We start from the raw sequence: 21,604 nt of genomic DNA on the forward strand, positions 1-21,604 counted from the left end.
TAAGTTTGTCTCGCGTGTCTTTAATCGTTTTATTTTATTGTTAATTTATACGGCAGGCATCGTTCATCTAAAAGGATTAATGATATCAAAATGCACACAAAACGTCCGTGATTGACTATACATTTAGACTTCTTTCTTTTAACATCTGCCGAATTTATAATTTCACTCCGATCATCCCTGCAACATGAAGGATCATTTAAATTCGACGCAACAACATATTAGCAGCATTCTCTTCCACAAAAGGGAAAACGTAGCGATTAAAAATTGCAGTGTATTGCGAAGGTAGAGCAACCGCCGCCACGTATATAAAAAGAGATTCGAGAGAAGGCGAGTGGCCGAAGTTTTTCCCCCTTACTCCTCCTCCATCGACGAACGATCGCGTCAATTATGTGAAACGCGCGTAATGAAAGCGCCGTCGTGAAAACCAGTTGAAAACAAACTCTGAAAGGATCTTGGCAACCCCTAATCAAGTCCCGTTTAATAAAACCGGGTCCGTGGATCCCCGAGTCTTGCACCCCCAGTGTCGTGGAACGGGAGGGGGGGGGGAGGGCGGAGAGAAGAGACGAGGGGGGAGAGGTGGCGGGCTCGGCTAATCTGACTTTGATTAAACTTTTAGCGACACCGAAAAGGGTGCCGAGCCGATAGAAACGCGTGCGCCGGGGCGGCCGGCGTGTAAGTCGATTTTTATTACGTTCCGTCGCATACATTACGCGCGACGCACCGTTAATGGGTTTATCGACGCCGCGGGATTACGAGAATAAAGTTTTCCGATGCGCCGAAAACCGCATCCCTCGACCGTCCCGTTCATCACGGTCTTACGTCGCGCTTGTTTGAATTAAGATTAGCGAATCTGTCTCTTCGCGTTGTATCGTTTAATATGCAATAATGATGTACGCATCGAGGCGTTGTTCGTTTCTTCATAATTATCGTTTGCAAAAGAAAATATTGCCAGTCGTGACGACGTTCAAATTTTAATAACGCGAAGGCTGCAGTAGAGATTTGTAGAACGCATAAGTTTTGAAATCCAATAATACAATCACATTATTGTGATTAATGAATTTTTTAAGACTTACTACATGAGAAGAATATTCGACTATGATTGATCAATTTTTTTAAGGCTCAAGATTTAAAGATTGTCAATACAAAATTAATCATTAACTAGAAAAAAAAAAAATTTGAATAGAAAAAATATAAACGCGACCTATGCTGGCTCGTTAAATATATTCTTCCTATGTTTCCATTTATTATTTTTATTTAAAACTCTTAAATAGTCGCCGTGGCCATATCGAATCGTGACGTAAGCAAGAATAACTGATAATACGCTAAAGTTCTTTTTAACGTATGCTATTTGTAAATAAAAAGAATATGAATAAAATAAAATAATCAAGTAACTATAAAAAAAGTTCTCTAGTCTTTATTTGTATTAAGAAATGGACGAACGATATTCTTACCTGCTCTGTCAGGAATGAGTTCCACAAAACTTGACTGTCAACTTGGAGTACCATTTATCCTTGTTCAACATTCGCTGAACAAGGTTAAAATGATTTGGCAGATGGATCAACGCACTCCAGTTCCTGTATTGAATTGTATAACACACGTTACGATAGTAACGTTATATTAATATCGTTGCACAGATTTTGTAAAATGATAAAAAAAAGTTGTCCAACGAAATATAACAATATCGTTACTGTCATAACGAGTTACAAAAGACAAGAAAAGGCAGGATATCTTTCGTCCATTTTTACAAAAGTGTTTTAAAGCAATTTTATTATTTTGTTTTATCCAAATTTTCGTATCTAACATCACGATCCTGCAAAATGGTCGCGACTCTCTACTTAGGACATTAAATAAAAAAAAATTAGAAGAATTTTTTGGTTAGATTAATATATTTTATATTTCCCCCATCTCTCTCTATATTCTACATTTATGAGATTAAAAATTCAATGTATTTGTACTCCCAGTGACATCATTCATTATAAATATAATCGTAACATATTGTTATATATATATATATATATATATATATATATATATATATATATAACTCGTGGTTAGTAACTTCCTCTTTACGCAATTAATTAAAAACAGCATTCTAATTTTACGAGAGTAAACATTACTAGGCCATAGCCATTGTGCCATTTTCTAAACACGTGTGTAAAGAATCACTCACCAAAAGTAGATACGCGTTGTCTAACACGAAGTTCTGTGAGAACAATGACTCGAATCGGTTATAATTGTCAACGTTATCACGATTTTCGAAGAAATTGCGCATTTCAAAACACTATTAAACGCTGATTCAAACGTAAATTATCGCATAGGGAGCAATGGGGAGCAAATCAATCAAGCAAAAAACCGGTAACGCTTTCTGCAGTTAAACGACGAAATTGAAACTGACTGAAATCAGTCGATAACGCGATGCGCAACATTACCGACGGTGACATTGAAACAGCAACGGATAAATACTACCGTTGGTAAAGTCGGAGCAATTCGAACTCGAATCAAGAAGGACTTACTTCGCGAGATTGAAACAAGCGGATTCGCTATTTCAGCGAAGCAATGATATTCGAGCCACTTGATTTATCGCATTAAAGTATTTATATACTGATCATAATTATAAATTACTCACCTCGCGTTTCTCCCGGCACCTCCTCCTCCTCCTCTCGCTGCTCCTTCATTTACTTCTCCTGTTGTTTCATTGTTACTTTTCCATATGGCACTCACACTATAATCACACACACTCGACAAAACGTTTAATTAGATTGCCACGAACACAACGATCGAACGCGACGTTCAATTTTAGTTTCTATCGTGACGAAAAAACGGCGACGCGAAGGGCGATCGCGTCGGGATCGACCTTCTCATGAACGTTACGAATTATTACATACAAATTTATTAGAACAGGAGTTTAAGCAAACACTGTTTACGTTATACATGGTTGGCAAACGTATTAAGTCGTATTAAAACACGCGAAATCACGATAATACTTACGAATGGAACGGGTCGCGACGCGTCCGACACGGAGTTAATCCGTTCCATGTCTATACGGCGAGCGAAAGATTCAAAAGCAGCGTTGCCAACTTTGATCCTCGATACGGAGCGGTTGATAAAATTGAGAAAATAATTATTCAAAAAAGCGCACACGAAATTTTATAGTATTGCATCACTACATGTGCAAAACACATCAAAAATATGTAAAATGTGAACAAATATATATAATACAATAAAATAAACGATAATTGTACAACGAAAAACAAATCTCTTTTACGTTACGTTATTTCAATTTTTGCCTCGTAGACATTCACGCTTCTGTTACCCTTTACTTTTGGCTTAGTTCTGACTTTAACTTTCGCCAGAACAAAAGAAATCATAATAGTTACTGAAAAATATTATTGGATTATTGAAAAACTTAACAGAATGAATCAGTTTTCAACTTTTTCTAATAATTCTTTGCAGGCGGGTTTTAATATACATTATAAATTTTAATATAAATACAAATTATAAATATTTATATATATATATATTATAACAAATATAAATATAATATAAATAAGTTTTATCTTTTAAATTTATTTATTTCATTGTTTTATATTTATTATTGTTACATATTGCATTTTACATTTTATAGAAAGTTCTTTGTATTTTAAATGCTAAGATTGACGATTAATGTTATTATTTAAATTACGAAACACATAAAGCTTTCAACATTTCAATTTTAAATACAAAATACTTTCATGTACACCACTGAAATATAAAATATAAAATCTATATTTATTGTTAAATCTATATTTAACATTTTGTGTCAATATGTATCAAAATAAAGTGTAAAATATCTCGAAAACTATTGGTTTTTCGGTATCTCAACCTTAATACTTTTATATGCAAAATAATTAGAGGAATCAGGTTACCTAAAAAAAATTACATAATTCCATTTAAAAAAGTGGAGGTGACCTTCATATCTTTTTAGCGCCTCCACCTAGAAAAGAAACAAGGTGACCAATACATGTTTCCCTCTGAACCAAACAATTTCTTCCTTAGACATTTTCACGTATCATTAACGGTAACAGAGATATTGCCTTGTAACAGAGTTACTGGGACACCCTGTATATACTGAATAATGGAACTTTGAATTTGATGCGTTGCTTGTATGGATATGCCGGTATGACTGGTAATTAAAAGTACTACGGAATATTTGTAGCAATTAGCGGATGTATATATGTACGTGCGTTAATTATGCATTTTTGGCGTGCTGTTTGCAGTTTGACGATAATTAATGCAACTTTATACGCGTATAATAAAATCTTTCTTTTGAATTTCATACAAACAATAATAACAACTGGCAAAGACTTACATATAAATCAAACACAAATAAGCGAAAAGATCAATTCGGTTAAATCAAAGTTCAAACTTTGCTTCTTTTCTTTTATCAATATAAATAGATTTATCAAATCATTTATTGCATTAATTAAACTATTAATAATGTCCTTAGATTTTGTGAAGATTTAACTGAAGATTCCTTTGAGCAATTTATCGTGATCAACGACTTGGTCAATCAGTTTCTCCATTTCTATAAAAAAAGATCGAGATTTTTGTGAAATAATATTTCCATTTTTTATGGAACAATATTGCGCGACAAAAATTTTTCTGTTACATTTTTCAATCTCGTTAGTCTCTTTTATGGGAAACGTAGGTTCACAGTCTCGTAGAATCGGCATCATGTTACCGAAAGCTGTTTTGCCAAGGGTATTGTGAATTATTATACTAGAAATCCGTGGCGTCCAGTAGCCACCGCTCTGTGCGATTGACTCGCGATTTGTAGACCCGAGTTCAATCCCACGTGCGCCCAAACGCGATTTTTCGCGTTTAATGAGCCAAAAAATGGCTCCACCTGGTGATCAAAAGATCTATTGATCATCATCAATGCCGTTCGGATTCGGCGTTAAACTGTAGGTCCTATACATCAGTATAGTATATATCAGTATATATACTATATATCAGTAGTTGTCGGTCAGTATCTCTGCATCACGACGATACTGTATCTTCAGGATTCTGAAATGTCTCATTTCTTTCTAATACGATCGATTGAATGAGATTTATCAGCTCTCTGCTCAAATCCAAATTATCTACATGAAAAATCAACATTCTAATGAAGTAATATTATTACTTGGCGTGATATTTTTTTATAGCAAAAAATCTTTCTTTTACCGTCTGCTATTTCCTTCGAAACATTACGAGGTAATAATGTATGTGATTTTTCAGTCATATGTGAAACATTTTCACTTTGACACAATTGCGCTTTTCCATACAACAAAAATCTTTCTCTCGCCTTCACGAGACATCATTTCACTGTTATTCTTTAAAAGGAGGAATAGACATGGTTGCGAAAAATTAAAGATATAATTCGATTGTAATCCGATATAAATATTTAGAACAGATGCCCATTCATGTATCATTATTATGAAGTCCAATAATTGTTTATCAATGTCCACATATTTGAAATTTTTGTTTAACAAATCATCATAAAATTGATAATCATAAAGATTTACCGTGTCCTTTTTAATTTTCTCGATACGTTTATAGACCACGGTTAAGAACCAATTAAGGGAATTTAATGTACCGATCTATGGATCTTCATTTTTCGAGATGACTGGCGTGTCTATCTTTTCATCTGCATAAGAGATAAAGATTCTTTTGTAAAATAATATTTTGTCAATATTAAATGAAAATTAATCTATGAAATATTAAACATAAATAAATGGAAAACGCCATAAGTTAAAGCAGATCTGCATGTTCTATAAAATTTTTTGTGAATCAACAGTTTCCAGTTAAAGCAAACTCTAATTATATTTATCAATCTTTAAAATACAATCCTAAGTTGAAGTTGGAGTGACGGTAATACACAAACTAAATTGACAAACAATTAAATATTACTGTTTCTAAACGATAAATAATGGACACAATTTACTTAAACTAGAAATTGTCATCACAAAAAAATTGATTTAAAAATATATATGTATCTGAATTCTCTAGTAAGATTAATACGTCAATCAAGTTTACTAAAACAAATTTGATTTGCTTATTACGAAAAGTTCGTTTCTTCGATAAATTTTATAAGTATATTTTAAGATTATTTATCAAAAAATATTCTTTGTTAAAGATAACTGTTACTTATTAAAAGGAAGAAAGTAAATTAAATAATCACTTAGTAATAGAAAGAATGATATTGTTCTGCGTGTACGACAAAAAATTTCTTACCTTTCGGAACATTGTCTTCCTCTTTTGGAGGCAATGAAGACTGAAAGATCTCACTAGACGTTTCTATGTCACTGTTATCACTTGTGATTGGTTCTATAATTGGTTTTTTGGTTGATCTGATTGTGACTGGTTCTACATGCAGAATTTTAAATCCATTTAAAAAGGCGAGTTCTTTCAGAAGCTCTATCATTTCGATTCTGTTAAAATCTGTGTAATAAATTGAAATTCTTGTAAAATAATACTTTTTTATTTTGGCACGATATTACTTCTGTGGAGAAAAAAAAGTTTTTTTTTCTTACCTATCGGTACATTGTTATTTCCATTCATAAACAATAGAAGATCTGTATATCTTTCTCTTGATTAGGCTTAAAGAAGAATTTGTTGGAATTTGGGGGGGGTGGGGGGCAATTCATACATTACTATGGATAAATATTACAAAGAATATTACTACGTCGACTCGCCATCAGAGGTCTATAGATATTCGCAAATTCTCGCAAGTGCTGAAATGCGCATATATCTCTTTATATAGAATCTCGATTTAATAACTTACACCGGCGTATAAGGTAGGCTTCCATTACAATACCTTACTGATGAGTCCAGTAGTGGAAGCCGGGACGAAACGCCAAAATTAGGTGATATTCTCTTTGCAATATATAAGAATAAATTTAAAAAATTTAACGAATTTATTGGCTCATGGCCCTTCTCTCTTTATATTAGTTGTTAAAATACATATTGAGTCACGTCACAATCTATATATTAATATTATTATTAAAACAAATAATATAGAGAAAGAGGGCAATGAGCCAATAACTTACGTTAAAAATCCCATTAAATTAATTTTTAATATATTGCGAAGAGTATTACATAATTATGGCGTTCACTACTGGACTCATCAGTAAGGCATTGTAGTGGAAGCCTACCTTATACGCCGGCAAGGGTTATTCAATTAAGATTCTATATAAAGAGATATACGCGTATTAAGACACTTGCGAGAATTTGCGAACATCGATAGACCTCTGATGGCGGGTCGACGACGTAGTAATATTCTTCGCAATATTTGTCACTACTAATATATGTATTACCCCAACCCTTCCCAACTTGCGCGCCGAACAATCGTCGGTCTTGAAACGCAACTTAATCCGAAAGATTATTATTAGCGCTCGCCGTAGTTTGTCTGAATACCTTTAATTCTGTGCATGACTTGGTCTCTGTCGATTCATCTTCACGTATAATGTGGCTTTGTACAACGATACAGTATAAGACCAGTAATTGCACGCTCTAAAAAAATATAATAAATTTTTTTAAGACTGCTTCCCAAGTGGGAACAGAATACCATAAACCAGTATTGACTCCTGGCAATGTACCGATTGTGTACTGAAAAACGGTAAAATCATTATTGCATTCGTTTGTCTACTGTTTGTCCACGTTTGTCCACCCATTATTTTCGTTTGTCCACCCTATTATTATTATATTTTTCATAATAATTAAAATCTCTTGGGGGTACTACAATTTTTTTTTGTGTATAACATTTTTTTGGAGGGTGGACGAATGAAAATAACGTCTGGACAAACGTGGACAAACAGTGGACAAACGAATGCAATAATGATTTTATCAAAATTCGTATTTAGGGGTACCGACTTCTCAGAGCAGCTCTGAGAAGTCAGCATCCCTAAATGTGAATTTTGGTAAAATCATTATTGCATTCGTTTGTCCACTGTTTGTCCACGTTTGTCCACCCATTATTTTCGTTTGTCCATCCTATTATTATTATTATATTTTTCATAATAATGAAAAATAATCACTTGGGGTACTACAATTTTTTTTTGTGTATAACTTTTTTTTGGAGGGTGGACAAGTGAAAATAACGGGTGGACAAACGTGGACAAACAGTAGACAAACGAATGCAATAATGATTTTATCAAAATTCGCATTTAGGTGTGTCGACTTCTTAGAGCTGCTTTGAGAAGTCAGTATCCCTAAATGTGAATTTTGGTAAAATCATTATTGCATTCGTTTGTCCACTGTTTGTCCACGTTTGTCCACCCATTATTTTCGTTTGTCCACCCTATTATTATTATATTTTTCATAATAATGAAAAATAATCACTTGGGGGTACTACAATTTTTTTTTGTGTATAACTTTTTTTGGAGGATGGACAAATGAAAATAACGGATGGACAAACGTGGACAAACAATGGACAATCGAATGCAATAATGATTTTATCAAAATTCACATTTAGGGTTGCTGACTTCTCATTGTTAGTACTGCTGCAGCATTATGATTCGGTAACCATTTTTGGTATAATATTGTTACTGCATTAGGTACAATATGTGTACTGATTTTCGGTATTATGGTGGTACTGTAATCCCGTATTGTAATACCGTACTATAATGGTACCGACGTTTAGAAACATTACGACACCGTAATCCCGTACCATAAGAGTACTGTATTTCGAGTCTTGGCCCGTTGCTATCATCCCAGTATTATATCAGTACAATACCAATACTGGCATCCGATATCACGCCGGTACCGAATACTAAAAGTTTGTACTGAGCCAATATCTCGCCGGTATTCAATTTCTACTTGGGTTTTATTACTGATTTAATACATTTTAGACATTTCATTTTTGCAACTTGTATTATTTTCGAATATTTGTGAACTACTTATTATATATTACCCAGAGACGGGTTATAATCGAGTTGATCGTCCGCGTACAAAAGTAACTTTGCTGTAAAAGAAATCTAATATATGTGCTTAGTTTATATATAAAAATAAAAAGGTAGGCTAAAAAGAATACGTGCTAAATATAAATCATATATTATATATATTACCTTTCCTAAGTTTTAATTCTTAGAGCCAGAAAAAAAATGAAGAATAAGCTAAGCCATTATTTACGACAATCTACATTGGACATAAGAGTTTAAAATTAATCTACATCAGAAATGAATAATAGAAAAAAATTAATTTAATGACGAAGTATAAAATATCTCGTAAAAAACTATTGATACCTTTATGTAATTTTACTTTAATATTTTTTATGTATAGACCAATTAGAAAGAAAAATTAAATAAAAAGACATATTATATGTAAAATAAAAAGACATATTATGTGTAAAATAAAGCATACTCTCTCTGTTGTGGAATAATCATAACCTTTATATGACATTGAAAAATTGTTTTATTTTTAAATTCTTTTTACTTACCACGAATTTTGGTTGCAGAGTTGATATTAAAGTTTATCTTATATAACAAAGATATCTATCTCCAATTATTTTATGATTATCGTATGAATAAATCTCCTCTTCAAACTCTGAAAGCCACGCGAAAGGTCGCAGCTCATTTCTAATTTTTTTTGTATTGAAAAGGGCTACGTCTTATGATTTGTCTTGACTTACATAAGCGTGGAGTCAAAATTTTTTATGTGTATTAATAGAAGAAAAGGGATTCTATTGATGCGCAATTGATAGATAGATAGCCGCGTTCATTTCGATTACAATTGCACGATTACGTTACGCGAGTACGCGAACAAATTCGCAAGGAATAGCAAACGGTAGCTACTACTTCCCCGTCTAGAACGTTGCAAGAAAAGAAAATTCGATGATTCCTCGTGCGAACTTATTATTATTTTCTGTCATGGAAAGGAAAAACACAAGTTGAAGTGTGAGGGGTGATTGAGAGAGAAACACGACAGGATCATTGTATCACTTTATTGTCACACGCCATCTCTGGCATCGGGGGATATCTTTTATCAGATATATCATATTGAATACAATCACTAACGCTTTATACTTAAATCGTCTCGTGATCTCCTGCCGTGAACTCCGTGAGTGAAGTGATTAGCTCTTTACAACACGTCCCCGGGAGGGAGATACTACACTATTAATTTAAAGAAACGAAAATGGAACGTTTGCATTGTACGACGTACGGTATTATTTCGTATTTCTGACTTTCGCGCGACGCTTCTTCGAAAACAAGAAAGGAGAAGAAAAACGTTCGGAATTCACGGAGTTCTCAGCTGTGGTTCCGCGAAACGTCGTCTAAACATACCGCTTAAATTCTTTCGATCTTTCGTAATTTACGTGTTTTCTTTTCTGTTTCTGTTTAACGAAAAATTAACGCTTTTTCTAACGCCCGCTCTCTTCCGCTCCCATATACACCTTATGCATTCTCTTCCTTTTTCTCTCTCTCTCGCTCTCACACAAACACACACACGCACCCACGCACGCACGCACGTTCTCTAATTTTTATTTTCACTTTTTTTCTTTTGTTCTAAGATTCCTTTCTTTCGCCCGTTCTGTTATTCTTTATGGAAATAAATTCGGACGTGTTCGTTATCAATAAATTAGAAACGTATGAGTCTCGCCCATTGTGGATGCGTCTCAAGCGACGAGTGCGACTTCGGACAACAATATTCCCTTCTCCTTCCATTTTTCGTTTAATATTGAGTAAAACTGCTCGCGTTCTTACGATCGACTCGTGACTCACTTTAGAAAATATCGAGCAAGATGCTCGAAAATGTTAATACTTTGAAAGTCGTGCGTTTGGAAAAGAAGCACAGAAGGGTCTAATCAGAACATACAGCATTTAACATATGTGCTTCGCAACATCGTCGATTGTGAAAATAATCGATCGACGGTGATACGCGGTCTAATCACTTCCGGTGCATTAAGATATATGTATACGAGTCGCTCGTGAGTTTACGATACAAGATTACAAGATCGCCTGTAAGCCACGCTGGACTTTTTCCTATGAGAATAATGATTGATTCGTTTCGTTGAAACGATTGATAGTTCGATATATCTTGCACGATCTCCTTTCTTTGGTTTCTTCTGTCTCTCTCTCTCTCTCTCTCTCTATCTTATTTTATTTTCCTCGTTTTATACATTTGATACACTTACATACAAAGACACACACATACACACACACACACATACGCACGCACACCCTATCATAGTTGTAAATCTAAATTCGCTCTCTAAATTTGACAAAAGTAGTACTCCTTGGCTTTCAGGCATTTTCATCTGCATGTTCTTTCTTTGTTACCTTCTATAAGATACTTTTCTCGAGAATTATACGCCCCCATTTTGCATTAGCTTTTACTATTCGAATCGATAATAGTTTTCGGGGTTTCACCCCGATCTCTTTCATTGAGTTAATTAATAATATATAGGTACAAAGTCGGATAATAATTTATATTCCGTAGTTTTCGTATTGTAATATTATATATATGTAATTGATTTGTTGCTTGTGTCCGATTCTAGAATTGAGCATGCCTATGTACAAATGGGCATGGCAAGAATAGAAATCGACGTGTGCACTCTTCGCGCTGTTTCTTATGACAGATCGACGATTCTAATCGATACCGTACAAATTGTATTAGCATTATTACTGTAGGACATTCACGATGAGCGAATTTACGTTACTTTCGTTACATACTCTTGTTAAATTTTATGTCGCGCAATTCTTCTCGACACGAAGAACGATTTGCCATTTTATCACTATTCTATTATTTGCAGTGCATAATCATGTAACAATTGTAATTTCATCAATTTTTCAAAATCGCTCGATTGTTTACGCGAGCGCAGTCTTTGCAAGTTTTCGCGATATACAAAAATTCTACGATTTCTCTCAACTCTAAGTATAACTTAAACGGATTTGTCTCGATTGTTTTCATTGTCGAAAACGCAAGAAACAGCTCACGAAGAGACGAGTGTCGAATCAATTTCGCGAAGGATCTTATACAGCCGTCTGTAATCGACGCGTTACAAACAAAAGAGTTTTTAGCTAGTAGTTGATATATTTCATCAGTTAACTATTACAGAATTATACTTGCGTATATATCATCCCACGATCTTGATAAGTTCGTGCACTTGCAAAATATGTACTTAGAAATCAGCTTATAGTAATATCTTTTTTTTCACAGTACTTTACATATACATGTCTTTGTCTTCGGATAGAACTCTACTTTTCTGTCTTTATTTTCTCACGAGTAAAAAAGCTTCTTTCTTTTTGCTATACGCCTCTAATATAAGCATTTTATAGATATGATAAGATACCACCCTTTTTTATACAATTCCACCATTCCCTAAAGCTCAATCGGTCTCCCGATTACGAGAAAGTTACGTTACCTAGGATTTATCATAAACAATCGGATTATCGTGACATCTACATAGTTCATCTGTAAATTAACAGTATTTGTTATCTCGTTCGTCAAATTCTAAGTTAAGAAGTCTTAATAACTCACTTAACGACGGACTGCATGTATTTCGATGACATTTCGATATAATCTCAGCACGCGTATCAAACTCCGCGTTTGCATTATCTCGGTTTTACCTCAAAGATCACGTTGCAAATCGCGTAGATATATTGATATAATGGAAAGCGGGAGCGCGAGTGCGAATGTGTGAGACAATCGTTTCAAATTGCAAAGCAAAATATTATACTTGATCAATCATAGTAAGAATTTGTGATAAAAGAGCGTCGACGTAAATGTCGCTGAATGTAACGACTTTAGTGATAGAAGAAACGTGAGGCGAATTACAGAAATTTTTCTACATTCAAACCTATATCTCTAGCAAATTTTTATAGTAAATCGTAGATTTACAAAAATATACGTAATATAGCCATATACATTGAAGCTTGCATTCCATTTGTCAATTTTATCGATAATATCCAAGGAGTACCTTTCAACTATACAACGATTCGTAATTCAAGGTATGTCACATAAAAAGCTTACTTCATGAGATTATTAAAAAGACTTACAAAGAAAATTCGCGCAGTGATTTTCCTAATTTTCATATTCGCTTAACGTGTCAACTTGCAAAAGTGCATCTAAATTGTGACATAAATATTGACGCAAATCGCAATAATACCTGAAAAATATTGGAAATTTGCTCCTTTTTAAACTTTCCTCGTTTTTTTCAAATCTCATGCATTATAATTAAATTGAAACTTTTGTTTTTTATACGAAGTTTTCACGTTACATCTTAAAAACTTCACAAAAGATAATGCTCTTTCACTTTTTCTCTCTCAATCTCTCTCTCTCTCTCTCTCTTTCTCTCTTTTTCTTTCAATCTCTCTCTCTCTCTCTCTCTCTCTCTCTCTCTCTCTCTCTCTCTCTCTCTCTCTCTCACTCAGAGAGCACAAATGTAATTATTTACTAATTCACAGCAGGCGTGCATGTGCATGCTCGCGCTGAATATATCTTCGCGAGTGTTCGAGATACGCACGAAGAAAGATCGAACACATAGCACGATAATTAAGTTATAAAATTAATGGCAAGCATTTCTTTTACGCTTCTTACAGAGATTTACAAAGCCTCTTAATATTTAGCGGCATTTCACTGTTTTTGTACAAAATCAGTACGAAAGAGAATTTTTGCCGCGACGCGTCTCATTTACGCGAGTCATATGGGCGGTTTTGTGTTTTCAATTTGTTTCAAAAACTGGTTCTTATATACGCGAATGAAATCTCTAACCAAAGCTTTCAAACGAAGCTGATTCGTAATCGATCGGGTATTCTTCATTCTGGCTCCGAGACTGCTAATTCAATGAAAAAATTCAAACTGAATGTGTAGGAATTCATTTATCAGTCTGCTTCTTACTTGAGAAATATAATACATATTGTTGTCTGTTCCATATTTTCTACATAATAATTATCTCATTTCTTTTAGACACGGATTACTAAACGATATTTGAAAAGCCAAGTAACACCTGCTAATACGATAACCGATAAATGTTAATATATTCAGGGAACTAACTATGTAATTAATTATACCATCGTACATTCTAATTATTCCGATGCTAACTTAGAAAATATTAAATTAGATCGAGTTTGTGTAATAAACAAAAAAATTCAAAACTATAACGACGATCATCGTAGAAACTGTAAGTCAACGAGAATATAAAGTAAACATCATTACCCATTCAAACTTGCGCGCACATATCGCAAATTCTCATATTAGTGTTATTATAATATTTACATATATATATTAAATAATTGTTGACGGAGATATTTTTGACTAAAAATTTGACAACGATAAATGTCTTTTAGCCGATCATTTCGGAGATCGACATACTTGAACTGTCCTAAATTATATACAAAGTTTGGAAATGTTCTCATTTGGAATGTCCCAATATTTTAAATCTCTCTCACATGCCGTTTAAACGAAGTTTGTGACCATTTATCGCATATTTCTCACTGTGTTCATGAATTTCTTATTCACTTAATCACATTTAGATTCACTGAAAATGAGTGTCGTTGACCGTTTCACATTTTATTTAGTATCTAGTACACCACATTTGAGTTCACATCTATCCTGAACTTGCCTGATTTAGTTTGTTTTCACTGGAAATAAAACACACAAACGTATTATTAATTACAAATACATAGCATTTACTTTTCAGGAAATATTGAATGATAAAAATTCTCATTGCACATGCATATGAGATTTACGTACTGTCATCGTATAATATGTATAAATTCACAATTATTCTATCATGAGATTTCTTAATTCAACACATTCAATATCTCAAACTGATCGTATCTTAAAAACATTTTGAGAAAATGTACAAGAGGATACATAGGACTCCGAATACGGCACAAACTTACCTTCATTTACTTTCTTTTCATATATAATTTTTATATTGTTAAAAATTCAAGCATATATATTAAAAACTGTCACAATTTGTACTATGTATTTACAAGGAAGTTGAAACGAGTCATGAAAAAGAGAATGAATATTGTGCAAAGGTCGAAATTAATAATGTGATGTATATATGTATATCAAGCAATATCAGGAAATCTATAAAAATCGTTCTTAAAAATGTACATGAACAATTATTAAACTTACAAAGTGCAAATAGTAAATTCGAGGATTAATGAAAATCGAACTATTTTCACGTCGAATCAAATTTCGTAGACAAAGGCGTATTCCTTCTACAAGTTTGGAAAGGTAAAATTGATGCATACAGTACAAGGCAACGAAGTTTCGACCGTATAACGTCTCGTGTCGTTTCTATGTCGCTACTTCGAAGCCGAAATGGAAGTACTTTTATATAGGGCAAGCATTTTCAAAGAAGAGAGAAGAGAAGGTTTCGATACAAAAACGGTGGAAATGAAAAGAAGATATTGGCAACAACAAATGTGTATCAAGATTTCACATGGGTACTTGAGAAAATCGATCGAAAGGTTAATATCCTAAAAATACGAGCAATATTGCTGTATTTGATCGTCAAGGTATTACGAATAGACATTGCAATCACCCTGCGAATGATTGCAATCGTATTGGCGCTTTTTTATTATCGCCTTTTATGTACCCACGTTAAATCGTTGTCCAACTATCTACGAACGATGCCTTCATCTCAGTGCGTACCTAAAACTATCTGGCGCTCCGGGAACATGGCTGCTACGTCTACATCTAGTCTACATACAGACTAGTGGCTCGTCTGATATGCCGTACATGATATGTGATGTACTAGTGGTGTTTCTAGAAAGACATCCTTTCGTACGTTCTTTCACTCTTTTCGAATTCTCGCATCGCCTTTGCATTGCTTATATCTCTCGTTTTCATTCCGATTCCGCAGAATTTTCTATTATCCGTATACAATCGCACTTTTTATACTGTGTATTCCTCAATTATATGTTCGTTAAACTGACTTTACCGTATTCAGAGCCGAACGTCACTCGTTAAATAGCTTTAGGCTTCGACATTAATAGCCTACAGGGAATACGCGTGTAGGGTGTATAAGATTCTTTTCAATTCTGTCAACCATAGAGTGAAGAATATGTAATATTACGACGGTAGAGAAATATTTAAACACTTCTCTCAATTTTTATACGATGGATGTAGTGGTAATCCGAACTCTCCTTCTCTCCCTGTCTATCCCCTAATGTATTTATTTGATACTACATTTAATATCATCAAGTAATGACTTTATATGTGTCACTTAAAAGTTATTAAAGACGTTTATAATAATTCCCATATACTTTCTATTGTTTAATCAATTAAAATAAATGTAATACTAATCTTGTACATCGATACTCGTGCATTTCAATATTTTGTTAATGATAAAAGCGATTGGGTGCACCGCGATAGGAGCTCGAACTCAATCGTGTCTGCGCTACTTTGTCTACTGCAAGAAACTCAAAGATCTCTTCAGTAAGTACGTGTAAAAGGAATATTTCGGTACGTTCTTCGGGCAGTCATTCTTTTAGATTTTAAAAGAATCGAGAGACGTAACCGAAGATCGACGGGACAAAGCAAGAGATGAAGCTCCACTGACCAGGGCTTGGGTGTCAAACAGCTTGTACCATCCGATCACCATCTGATTGAGGTCCAGCTCATCCAGCACGATCTGTGCAATACCCATGAACACTTTTTTCCCCTCTAACCGACCGTAGTCCCCCCATACTGTCACCTGAAGCAGTGATGCAATGATGCGCATAAAATCGCAATTGAATTAGAAAAAAGAAATTAGAAGAACAGCAACGACACACGTACCTGTAATATACAACCTCGGCAGTTTTCTTTGAAAGCCAATAATTGCGAACCATAAAATGGATCCAATGTTTTTCTGGCCGTCGTGGTTTTCGCTTTCTCTATACATTTTTTACCGTTCACCAGGTACAACTTCACGTAAGAAGCTGGAATAGAGTCGAAAAGCTAAGTGCATCTGTATCACTTCGGCAATCGTGAAATGAAATTGGTCAAAGTCTAACTAACCTGGTATTACTCTACTGCCTTGTTTCGCTTTGAGTTCTTTGGCACGTATGACCTCTACTTCAAGGTAACCCTTTGTATGGCTCAACGATAGTTGAATCTCGCCGAGGCAATGGGTAGCGAGTGCTTGTCTTCCGACCACTTGGCCTGGTCCGAGATCTTCAATGAAGTTTCTCAACTGTCCGTCGCCTGCCATTCGCAGACTGGGAGACCAACTGCAGTTTTCAAAATTATATATTTAGCAAGAAAACGCAACTTATTCAGGGTACAAAAAATATGAAGAGTGATGATTTAAAAAAAAAAAAAGCACTTGGAAAAATAATATAAAACTTCGGGTGAAGAGAAGAGTGAAAATTTAGCTGATATGTTTACCATGCGATCAATAAAACACGGAAAAAAAGAAATAGCTGCCATAGCTAAAAACTGCGTATGGTAACCAAACGGCAGATGTAAAATATGGACTGCGAATATTTTATTTGCGATAACTAATTTATATAGTTGAATGAGTTTAGCTACTTGGACCATGTGGTTTAGCTACAGTATATATTATTCAGATAGCAGTCATAGCAACATACATTATAGTAATTAGTTTAGCGTACATATAACTTTGTATGTGGAAGACATAATTTTGCTATCGTTGCAAAAGCATTTGCAACGACAGCAATGTGTATTGCTATATTCACAATATACCCTGTAGCGAAACTAGTATCTAAGGTAGCTACTTCCTAACGAAAAAGACTGAAAGTGAGATTAGGGGTAGCACTCAGTGAACGGTGGAGAAACTTTTAATTACGCTCGTTCGTCCTACACGCGCGTCATTTCGACGTGACGGCGTCGTAGACGTCCGTGTCTCCAAATCAAAATGATTGAAACACAACACACTTATATGAGTATGCAATACCCGCGAAAATACCGTTAACCCGAACGGACACCGGACACGGACTTCTTTCTTATTTAGTTAATGGCACCCGCCTCCAAATAATAATAGGTAGGTAGGTCGATACGGCCAGATCACGTCTCAAATGAAAATCGTATTAAAATGACGGGCGAACGGATCCCGCGAGAATGGCGTTGCTCGACCGGTACCTGGGCGCCTGCATCTACGTCGTCACGTCGCAATAACGCGCGTCATGAGAGCCCGAGTTGTCGAGGGGTGCAAGATGACGAGCAATCGAGACGAGCTCAACCGCGGACACGCACCGTGTAATTCTAACTTATGGCACCACGCCTCCCAATAATGGAAAAGGTCGATACCGCCAGATCACGTCTTATGAAAATCGTAAAAATATATGTAAACGAACTAATTAGGATAATACAATGCACAGTCAAAGTCGGCAACACTTTCAAAAATATACGGTAGAAAGCACCCGACCGAGACGCGTTCGCCGCGGCCGAGTGGTTCGTCAGAACTGACCGGACACGGACTTCTTCTTCTTCTTTACTTAATAGTTCCCGCCTCCAAATAATAGGTAGGTCGATACGGCCAGATCACGTCACAAGTAAGACCGGACACGGACGTCTACGACGCCGTCACACCGAAATAACGCGCGTGCAGGACGAACGAATCGAGCTAGAAAGGAAAGCAACAACGAAACGCGCCCGCTACGAGTGATTCTTCAGTTACTGAAAAGAATCCAAAAACCGTGAACGTGTCCTTACAAGTTGAAACAATTACCTACGTGCATGCGCAGAGCGTTGCTCGCACCAATTGTGGCGCCATTTATGCGTATCTTAACTAATCGATTAGTTCCGGTAACTATTTTTATTTAGCTGCACGATATGATCATGACAGACATGCATGTTTTGCTAATTTAGTTATGTATTAACAACAGCAGCAAACCATATTTCGCAGTAGTTCATAAATTTTTAGTTGTAGCAGCAAATTCAATTTTAACAAACCCAGATTAGCTATGGCAGCGAAAATCCTTTTTTTCCGTGAAGGGAACTCTATTTTATAAGTTTTCCCTTTTCCGTTTTCTTGCTCGCATACTAAACGTACTACAAGATGTATATGTACAGAACAATAATCTCGACTGTTCTAAATGTACAATAATTCACAATAGAAAAAATAAAGCGCGAAAACTGCAAGCCGAAAATTATAGTATTATTCGAAGGAACTCACTGATGCAATGAAGAAAATGCGAAGGAGAAAAATCATAAACGAAAGTAATATTTCCGCAGGAGCGAGGGACAATTCTCGCAAGCCTTCGACGAAAGTTGTAAAAGATAGAGAACACACCTCATTCAGTTTGAGATAAGAAGAACTCACGCTGAAAGTGTAGTGTCAGTGTAAAGTGAGTAAATATAATATATTATACACATGGAAAAAAGAGATTGTATAGATAAGTTTAAAAACATATCAGATTGCTAATGCATGCATTTTAATCTAAATGCGCAGAAAGAGATTTTGGATAATTATTATAAATAACAGTAATCAGTCCATTTTAATATATATAATCGAAGAAAATATACAAAGAGTATATAAATGCAATGTAATCAATTTAAAAGATACAATATAAAAATTATTCTTACAATTTCTATCTTGAATCTTTTTTTAATTACTGATAATTTTCAAACACGACTGAGTACTGTTTTTTCACTTACATCTATCTACACACAACATGCTTTATTAAAGTCTTAAAGAAAATTAATTAAAATGATTTGTATTAACTTACACTTACTTGTCGTTACGCCATTGGAAAGGTTCACGTGACTAGAGATAAGCGGATCTTTTTAAAAACAGTTTTGCTATAAATGTAGATATCCATATCGAGTGTACACACAGCCATTCAAAGTTATTGTTAGTCTAATAACTAATTACACTTAGAAATTAATTTTCTTATTCAATCTTATGAAATAAATGTACATCCTTTTGTGGAGTAATTGTATCTAGTAGCATTGTCAGTCATTTAAGATATATTGCTATATAATTTTAATATTACGATACCAATAAGTGCGACAGTATATATTTGAGTGTTGGGCAAAGTCATATGAATAGAAGTTCACACATCCGATTGCATCCGATCATTTTCTCTGAAGTTTCGACCATATTATCGCTGCCAAGGAGTAAAATAATTTATTAGCAAAATTATTATTCGTAAACGTTTTGTGCCGGACCGACAAAGCGTTTGCTTTCATCCTGTAAGTCACGCAGGCCCGCATACCTACGTTTAGTTTATTTTTAATCGTCGACTTTGTTACACCTCGAACTGGCAGGTACTTTAAAAGATACACACGCTGTACAATACCTATTCTACGATATATCAAACACACTTTATGGAAATGATAAGAAATCCATAAGACAGAGGGGATTAATTTACAAGAAACGTCGATATCTCAATAAATAGTATAGTCGAGTATATATAAAAGACAATGGATTGTGGAGAAGTAGGTGGAAGCCATTGGAAAGACGTGAGGGTCCTGCGAAGACATTCTTAGGTGACATTTAGCATATTCACAAGGGTTTTCTTACCATGTAGGTAGAAAATATGTAACTCCGCGACAATGAGATATCACATTGACATAGATACAAAAGTGCGTGTGTGTATGTGTATATATGTGTATGTGTACGTGTGTACATTATATAGGTATGTGCAACGGTGCTCCGAGGTAATGCAGTACAATCATTTTCCACATTCAAGCAATTAAGCCAAGACGACAACAACACTGATAATGAACAACAATATTTTTATGGGCGTTTTCGAGAAAAAAAAAAAAAAGGAGACAGAAAAAGACAGTAGAATATAAATCCCACAGCTAATTCGTCGAAGACTATGTCTTTAATATATATTTTTTCCTCGCATTATAATATTGGCATAAAATACAAATATTCTACTGATATGAAAAAAGATTACATTTCCTACAATTTAATCCTGATTATATAAATTATTATTTAATTATTATTTAATTATTATGTATCAATTGTTATAACTCACTGCGAAATAAAAACGAGGAGAATAAACGGAGGTAAAAATAAGTTGCTCGTCTTGCAATAAAATATAACAGTATCATACACAAATATTAAATTTCTGACTTTTATTTAATTTTGCAAACAGCGCGTTGTTTATGAATAGTATAATGGACAATATAAATCGAGAAAGAAAGTATGAAGAAAGTCACATGTATAATCTAAATTACAAATTGACAAAAATCGAAAAGATATGAAAAAAAGCGTGTGGCCACAATCATGTAATTGCATAGTTCGAATTCATGAACGTATTACTGACATGTTTTCAATCATATGTCTAAAAATTTAATAATCGATGTGGAGAGTTTATGATTTAGGTGTGGACATATTTTGGCGCATACAAGGAGTAAAATATAGAAAAAGATAAATAAGCAAGATTATTCTTTGTCTATGATCAAGATGACTCTACGATAGCGATAATAATAATTTAATATGACTTAATAATTATCTTGATAATTTATGCATAAATAAAACTTGTTAATAATTTTTCTAGTTAATCATATTTTATCCGAACGACAAAGAATAAGTTTTCACTGGTCAGAGTTAGAGTAAGAGTTAGAGTTAGAGTATGATAAAACAATAAGCATGTACATTGACAAACGATAAGCAATGAGCTGCAAGCTGTGAATACCTCAAATAATGAACTCACTAAACAATATTTGTTTA

At 34.4% G+C, this 21,604-nt stretch overlaps 1 protein-coding gene across 1 annotated transcript in view; it reads right to left on the reverse strand.

Annotated features, from left to right (window-relative positions):
- Positions 1–16,070: 16,070 nt before the first annotated feature.
- Positions 16,071–21,604, reverse strand: part of Rim (Rab3 interacting molecule) — a 62,361-nt gene continuing 56,827 nt past the window's right edge. The window contains exons 21-23 of the mRNA XM_018537989.1: positions 16,975–17,186; positions 16,753–16,895; positions 16,071–16,669 (exon numbers count right to left, since the gene is read on the reverse strand). Of these exons, the coding sequence (XP_018393491.1) occupies positions 16,463–16,669; positions 16,753–16,895; positions 16,975–17,186 (562 nt within the window). The 3' untranslated portion in view covers positions 16,071–16,462. The remainder of the gene's footprint in view (positions 16,670–16,752; positions 16,896–16,974; positions 17,187–21,604) is intronic.

Source organism: Cyphomyrmex costatus, unplaced genomic scaffold (genome assembly GCF_001594065.2).
Source record: "Cyphomyrmex costatus isolate MS0001 unplaced genomic scaffold, Ccosl1.0 scaffold189, whole genome shotgun sequence".
NCBI lineage: Eukaryota > Metazoa > Arthropoda > Insecta > Hymenoptera > Formicidae > Cyphomyrmex > Cyphomyrmex costatus.